The sequence below is a fragment of the Neltuma alba genome, unplaced genomic scaffold, assembly GCF_004799145.2.
Source record: "Neltuma alba isolate B1F8T4 unplaced genomic scaffold, ASM479914v2 tig00000574_pilon, whole genome shotgun sequence".
Classification (NCBI taxonomy): domain Eukaryota; kingdom Viridiplantae; phylum Streptophyta; class Magnoliopsida; order Fabales; family Fabaceae; genus Neltuma; species Neltuma alba.
Window position 1 is genome coordinate 119,610 of NW_021632101.1, and position 8,389 is coordinate 127,998.

The 8,389-nt window shown below is 34.6% G+C and overlaps 2 protein-coding genes across 2 annotated transcripts; both read left to right on the forward strand.

Annotated features, from left to right (window-relative positions):
- Positions 1-244: 244 nt before the first annotated feature.
- Positions 245-978, forward strand: LOC114740774 (receptor kinase-like protein Xa21). The gene is made up of 2 exons (XM_028928997.1): positions 245-413; positions 641-978. Exons 1-2 carry the CDS (start codon positions 245-247, stop codon positions 976-978), a joined length of 507 nt encoding a protein of 168 aa, XP_028784830.1.
- Positions 979-7,141: 6,163 nt separating this feature from the next.
- Positions 7,142-8,389, forward strand: LOC114740785 (uncharacterized). The gene has a single exon (XM_028929009.1). The coding sequence runs from the start codon at positions 7,142-7,144 to the stop codon at positions 8,387-8,389; it is 1,248 nt and encodes a 415-aa protein (XP_028784842.1).

Sequence of the window (8,389 nt, forward strand, 5' to 3'; positions counted from 1 at the left end):
TAGTAAAGTCCGTCATAGAAATCTTTTGAAGATTCTGACTTCATGTTCAAGCATTGATTACAATGGCAATGATTTTAAGGCCCTTGTTTATGAGTTCATGCCTAACGGGAGCTTGCAGAATTGGTTGTCAGCGAATAAACTTGATGAACCTTGAGATCTACATTTGAATTTCGGACAAAGATTGGATGTAGCCATATATGTGGCTCATGCTTTGGATTATCTTCATCATGGTTTTAAGGAAACTATGGTTCGTTGTGATATCAAGCCAAGTAATGTTCTTCTTGGTGATGATATGGTTGCGCACTTAGGAGACTTTGGATTAGCTAGGCTTCTTCATGAAGTTACAAGCTACTCGAGTGTGGGCCAAACTAAATCTTCAGCAATTAAGGGAACAATTGGCTATGTTCCTCTAGGTATAACTCCTTCTTATGTTGTTGTTTTTATGTTGTTCAATAATACCTTGATTTTTTTTCTAATAATGATTAATTAATAGAAAATAAATCTTGAGTATGCTCAACTTCAATACTAAACATTTTGTATATCAGTGCATTGTTTTTTTTAAACGTCTGTTTTTACCTAAAAGTAACTTTAATTATTATGGAATTTGATATTTTCTATAAAGATATTAATGTTTGGCTAGTGTATGGAGAAAGTGTCGAAGTTACAACAAAAGGGGATAACTACAGCTATGGGATTTTGATGCTGGAGATGCCTGCTAGAAAGAAGCCGAGAGATAGCATGTTTCATGAGGATCTAAGCCTACCCAAATTCTGCATGCTAACATTAGCTGATGGAGTCCTTCAGATTTTGGATCCATATTTGCTTGTTCTATCTGATAGAGACATTAGGAAGATTATGCAGAATTCAAATATGGAACGCAACATTCAAGAGTGTCTGGCTGGCTTTGCTGGGATTGGTGTGGCATGCTATGCAGAATTGCCTGGTGGAAGAATAGATATCAAAGATGTTTTAGCATAGTTGCTTGCAATTAAGCAAAAACTATCCACTTTCAACATTGTCATGTGAATTAGCGGATAACTCTTATGACACTTCTTCACTATATGGAGTTGGTATATTTAATAATTGTAAGTAATGCCTTGCTTTGGATTGTAACTATACATATATGTGTATGTGTGTGTATTTCATGTTTTGTGGTGTGTGTTGCTTTCAGAGTTCAGAAAGTTTGAACAACTTCATTTAGATGGACATTCTGATTAGTTTTGTTCAAGAGTTCTCTTTCTTTTCTTTTTTTTCCATGAATCCTTCATGAATGAATTAAAGTTTGTTTCAACGCCACTTCAACTATTGTTAGCCACTTACTCAATCTTTAGCAATATTTATGGATGGATAAAATTTTTGTTCATTTGCTTGTATTCATTTATGGACGGCCCAAATTTTTTTTCCGTCCATGAATCCTTCATGAATGAACTAAAGTTTTTGTTTTTATCGGAATCGTTGTGAATTATATATGATGTTTTGTTATTATCTCAACTCTATCAAATGCATTCATTTATTACTGATTTTGTCCCGGACCCCAGCAGTATACCCCTTTGGAAAGAAAAATTTGAACAAAAGTTTCAATCATATATGTATAGTTGTGAATCTTATAATAGGAACTGGATCGATTCAAAAATTTAAACATTATAAGAAGGACATGAGAGAGTAACAAATTTTCCACTCTTATTCTCGCACTTTTAAAAATATATTTACTTTTAGTTTTATACTTCACCATATTAGTTTTGCCTCTAAATTGCTTAATTAGTCAAACATTACATATTTTAAATATGTGAAAAATTAATTAGTGCATGTAAATTATTGTTTATTTTCATATAAATCAATAACGTTATTATAATTTGATTATGTTAAAGGCCAAGGAAACTTTTGGGATTTGAATGTAGCTAGGTTTGACATTTGTTAGAGGCCACCCTACGATTCCATTGCTAACCTCAGACATGATTCACTTAATGTAATTTTCAATTTTTGGAATGAATGTCCTTCTCTCAATAAAAATTTCTTGAATTATTATAAGCATATATTCCAAACGGAACTAGTCTGGGTGGTGCTCATCTTAGAGATGAACACCCAAAGCTCATCTCATCTATACTGTCTAGATCTAAAATGGACGATCTACATTTTTTTTTATTTTTTAAAATAATTTTTAATGGGTATAGAATCTAAAATAAAAAGCATAACTTAATTATTACTTTTTAAAAAATGATTTTTGTTATTTAAAAATAATTAATTGAAAATATTAAATCTGGACTGTCCAGATAGAATTTAAATGATCCAGAGGGGACCTAAACTAATTCCATTCCGAACACTGTCATCTAATCATCTTAGCTAAATGTCAAGTAGCAACTGTGTAGTCCAGATGTGTGGCATGTGAACTAATTCATAACCTAGTAGATTATAAAGTTATCGGAATGGTCATACATATATGTCATACATACATATATATATATATATATATATATATATTGTACAATATATGTTTGTTTGTTGAACCCCACTGAATATTTTATATATATAGTAACATACAAAATACAATAATTAATATGATGATGTAACAAATAGCCTTGCTATGGCATGGGCTAGTTAGCCAAAGCTAACCAGAGTTATCAACAAATTTCTCTACTCTTATGCTTTACATTGCCAATTTAGCATAACAAACACATTTACTATGGGTTGTGCTCATTTGTGGTTCATGGATATACATCTTCTCACTGTGAGTGGTGCTCGTATCATAACTAATTTATCTAATTTATAAACTTATATATAATCTGATGTTATAAATAGGATATTTTAAGTAAATCATGTTTTTATTTATAAAAATTAAATAATTTATTTAACTTCATTAATTTACTCAAATTAATTAACCAGTTCTATATTATGTACCCAATGAATATTTTGCACAAACCGCACCAAACCTCTGATATTTCAAAAATGAACTTTAATGGGCAAAGGCTTCCTCATTTTTGCCTATATAAACCAATCTCACTCTGCTGCTTCCCAGCGCCAAGCACAATCACAAAGCTCATAACATCATGGCATCACCATTGCCCTTCTTCTTCTTCCTCTTTTTTGCCATTTTGGTTCTCATCTCTACGGGTTTTGCAATCATACTGCCACACATCAGGCGGCCGCCACCCCTACCACCCATAAACTTGCCGTACATACCACCCTGCTCACCATCACCACCGGCAACAGCAAAAGATGGCAGTCATGTCTAGTTAAAGACGTCTAGAGGTATGGTACTGTGTAACGAGTAAATAAGAGAGCTTAATTAATCCTTCGTAAGGATTCATCATCATGTTGCTAATGCTATGTGAGTACCACTAGCTATAGTAATATATGTTATTGGTATACGTGCATTAGTAAATTTGGTGGCGTGTCACACCTTTTATCAAGTCGTCTTCTTCTTCTTCTTCTTTTTTCTTTTTTTGCCTTTTTTAAAATGCATTGAATGTTGTTATGATATTCTATGAATTCTTAATTTAATTTGCAGAAAGCTGAGACTGATTAGGTAGAAGCTCGTTTATAATTAATGAACAATCAAAATATTCAAGATATGGAAATGTGTTACTATGTTTGCGCACGTACATGGCTCATGCGGTCTTTCTTAAATAATAATTTAAATGTGACTTCGTCACTTCAAAGATATGCTGTCCCAAAGAGAAGAAAAGTATGAATAAAAAAAAAATTTATACTGCAACATGATAAAAAATAAAATGAAATTATCAGTGGACAATTTTTCTAGTCCCTCCGGTCCATAATATAAATCATTTTAATCAATTCATCAATATCAAGAAATGATAATTAATTCATTCAATATATTTCAAATTGAATTTTTTTCAACTTTGTTCATATTAAATAAGGTTGGGAAGAAGAGAGAAAATTATAAGGAGTTAGTATTAATTGCCAGGAGAAAAGTGACAAATATAGTATTAATTACTTTTTAAGTGATTTATATTTTGGATCAAGTCATTGTATTCGAGGTAACTTATATCATGAATAAGTGGGAGCTGATAATTTTGACCAATGCATAAAAGCATTGAACTAAGGAACAATTCTATAAAAAAAAATCTTGAAATTATTATTTTCCAATTTAGCCACCTTACACGTCAAAATGATAGAGAATGAAGTAAACCCAAATTAGTATTTTAGATTTTAAGTGCTAAAAATGATATTAAGCCTATTAAATTTTTACATTTAAAATCAAAGCATTCAATTTTACTTATAAATACATGAAAGCAAAAGCATCTTAATGATAGAGCAAATCAAGGAGGTTTTATTTTTTCCCAACGCGTTTGATAAATCATAACGAGGTTGGATGTATAATTAAAAAATTAATTACACTATATTCCCATTTATAAATCAATTGTATCCCAAAACTGCAAATTAAAAATTTATTAAATTGATAATTTTTTTCCACATTTGCCCTTATTAAAGAGATGCATTAAAATATATTTTCTATTTTTTATCAGTTATTTACTTTATCTTTCTCTCCATTTATTAATTCAACAAGGTAAAACTGAAAAAAAAAAACTCATTGATTATCTATATTTAAGACAAAAATTTTTTTACAAATGACTTATATATAATAGTAAAATGGTAAAGACTGGGCAAATACGAAATATTATTATGGCCCTGAGTAATGTTTGGGAGGCTGTCCATGCATGTGTGAACATGAGAGGAAAATATCCGCTGAAAGGGGTTCAAGAGTTATCTGTAAATATTAGAAGATTAGCTAAGTTGGTCATAATTTTTATGAAAGGAATATTAGCAGACATTCCCATAAAAGACCAATGTCAAGTAATTGAAGGGAATTTTTTTGGGGGGAGGGGGGAGGATAGGATAGAATAGACTCTCTTTCTTTATGATGGAATTAAAAAATGGAACCTTTGTCACCCTGGAGCTTAATTAATTGAACAGAATTGTATTTGGATATGGTTAGTGGTTACACAAGGCAACACACCATGCAGAGCAAATTAAAGATCTGAGCTTTCATCTATTTAACAACATCAAGCTTCACTTTTTAATCACAAATCAGAAAATGCTCCAAACTTACATGAAATTGCAAAGATGTGAATGAATGCTTTATATGCACACGAACATGCACACACGGATACGGACACACATACATCATCATTATACCCGCATATTAGTCAACAGCGACGTAAGTTTGGAGCATCAATATCCTATTTTTATTTAATCAATTAATTTGATAAAAATAGGAGGGTTTAGGTGAGAATGACTAAAATCGAGGTTTAGACTTTAGATAGACAATTGATTTTTTTTCAAAGTATGTTTATTAAATATTCAGGCTGATTTGTGAATGAAATGATACTTGATATTTTCAAACACTTGGACCCTTAAAGTTATGAGATCGAGCCCGCAACTGCTTACAAAATTTAGGCATTACTACGCCCAATCCTAATCTCAATGCAAGAACACGTTAGGTTTGATTGGTTTTAATTTATTTTGTCTTTTAAATTTATAATGTTTAGAAAAAAAATATTTTTATTGATTATAAAACATTTTTATTAAGAAGATTTCAAAATATATGATTAGATAAAATACTTTAGAAAAGTCAGTATATATTTATTATATACAGTTAACTAAAATTTTAGTCTTTTTAAATTAGTTATTTATGTTTTATATTAAGAATACAAAAAAAAAGATTTAAATACGTCGACTTAGATACTTCGGAGATAAAGCCGTGAACGGATATGTGCAGCTTTTGGGGATGTCGCTTCATTTTGCCGGTTTGTTATCCACATGTGCGATCGTCTTTAATTCTCTACGCGACATAGCTTGTCAAAGCATGGAAAAAAAAAACCGGACCGGACCGGCCGGTTCAACCGGTGAACCGGCCTGATGTCCGGTCTGGGTTAAGGAAAAAACCGGCCAGGGTTTGAACCGGTGGTGAACCGGTTGAGCCGGTAAGAACCGGTGTTAAACCGGGTAAACCGCCGGTTTAGGGGGTTTATCCAGTTCACCTTTTTGCCCCCTCCAGAGCCCGAAAACGACGCCGTTTCTTAAAAAAAAAAACACACACTTGCAAACCGGTTCGGCGATTCCAAAACACCAGCTCGAACTCCCGCAGCCTCGCTCAGTCGCTCGAGTCTCGACCCAGCGCCCGTCTCCTTCAGTCGTTCTTCGGTTCTTCCTCATTCGGTCTCTGGCAATCTCGATCTCGTCCTTCGTCGCCCTCGCAGCCGCCGTGTGCTCAGCTTGCTACGGCGTCCTCGGTCCCAGCTCGGCAGCTCGCTGAATCTCGCCGACGTGTGCTCACTGAATCTCCCAGCTCGCTGAAGCTCGCACACGGTTCTGTGCCCTCACTCTCGGTGTGTCGTCGACCGTCGTCCCCTGCCTCGCCTGAAGCTGCTCGGTGCCCTGCCGTCGCCGTGCCTGAAGCTCCTCGCCTTGCCCGCGCCTGAAGCTTGTCGCCTTGCCCGCGCCGTCGGTGCCCTGTCATCGCCGATCCAATTGTTAGTGAGCGGCTGAGTGCTCGCCGATCTCTCCCAGGTCCAGCCTCCCAATTTTCGTTTGAAGTTTTGATTTTGAACTCTCATTCTCTGCTCTCGGCCAGTCAGCAAAGTCGAACTTGGAGGAAGTGACGGTGATAATCTATTAATCTCTGCCATTCTGGTTTGATAATTATTTTTATGGTTTGATTTTGTCATTCTGGAATTTCCGAATTTGAATTCTGCTTCTGCGTGAGGAATGGATATTCTGTGTGTGAAAATTAATTGTCTGAAGTTCATTGTCTGAATTCTGCTTCCGAATTAATTGTCTGAAGTTCATTTTCAATTGTGTGAAAAGTAAGACTCTGAACTCATCAATGGATTCCAAAATTGATGCGTGAGGAACGGATATTCTGAAAATTAATGGTACTCTGAAATAATTTGATGCTCTAGTTTAGAATTACTTGTTTGGTTTCAAAATTGTGAACGTGTTTGGTTTAAAATTGTGGTCATTTCATTGTATATAATGAAGTAGTGAAATTTGAAACTATGGACGGTTGTAAAATTATGGACGGTTCCCCACTTTGTTCAATATGAAATCTGAAACTAAATAACTTGATTGTTTAATGATTAATGTTGTGTTAAGCTTTTGATTTGTTTTTTGAGTAGCAGTGATGGATATTTCAAATAACCAAAGTTCTGGAAATGACAACATGACTCCTAATACTGGATCTTCAAATCCTCCTACCGAAACCTCCACACCCACATCCTCATTACGTGCCAAAACTGATCCAGCATGGGCACATATTGCGTACAAAAAAGAAGGAACACAAAATATATATACGTGTCTTTTTTGTACTAATAGTTATAGAGGAGGTGGGATAAATAGGATGAAGCAACATCTTGCTGGCACTGTTGGTCAAATAGCTGCTTGTAAAAAAGTTCCACATGATGTACGTTATAGAATGGCAGAGTCTTTAAAAGAAGGGTCAAAGAAGAAAACTATTGAAAACATAGAAGAGGAAGTCGAAGAAACTCATGTTGAATCACCAAATGTCACAAGTAGTGTGAGGAAGAGGAAAGCTTCTGGGAGCATAGACAATTTTTTTGCTCCTAGGACAACTCCTGATTCCCAACCTGGCATTAAGAGTGCATTAGCAACTAAAGAAGCAAAGCATAATGTGAAAATGTTGATTGCTGAATGGGCTATTGTAAACTGCATTCCGTTTAAGGCGTTTGATTGTCCTTTATTTCAAAAGGCTGTGGATGGCATTGCTTCAATAGGGCCTGGGTTTAAAGCTCCTAGTGCTTATGATTTTAAAACTAACTTGTTGAGTGACTGGAGAAAAGAATGTCAATTACTCATTGATAGCCATCGTGCTAAATGGAAAAACAATGGTTGCACACTCATGGCTGATGGATGGACTGATGTTAGACAGCGTACCTTGATAAACTTCTTAGTGTATTCTACACATGGTATGGTATTTGTGAAGTCTGTTGATGCATCAGATCTAGTTAAAGATGCCAAAACTCTATTCACACTATTTTGTGAAGTCATTGAGTGGATTGGTCCGAAAAATATTGTTCATGTGGTGACTGACAATGCAGCTAACTATGTAGCATGTGGTAGATTGATTAAAGAGAAGTATAAAAGTATTTATTGGTCACCTTGTGCTGCACATTGTTTGAATCTTGTATTGAAAGACTTTTCAAGCATGCCTCATGTGTCAGACCTCGCATCAAAGGCATCAAAGATAACTGTATTTGCATATAATCATATGGTTTTCTTATCGTGGTTGAGGAGAAGACCAACTTGGAAAGAAATTGTGCGTCCTGGTGCCACGAGGTTTGCTACCACATTTATTACATTGCACAGCATATATATGCACAAGAATGACTTGCAAGCTTTAGTTGTTGATTAA

Excerpts from the sequence above, each read along its gene's own strand:
- LOC114740774 (XM_028928997.1), top strand. The coding sequence starts at position 245 with ATGGTTCGTTGTGATATCAAGCCAAGTAATGTTCTTCTTGGTGATGAT. Across the intron at positions 414-640 it reads AATTGGCTATGTTCCTCTAG|TGTATGGAGAAAGTGTCGAA; the intron begins GTATAACTCCTT and ends ATGTTTGGCTAG.
- LOC114740785 (XM_028929009.1), top strand. The coding sequence starts at position 7,142 with ATGGATATTTCAAATAACCAAAGTTCTGGAAATGACAACATGACTCCT.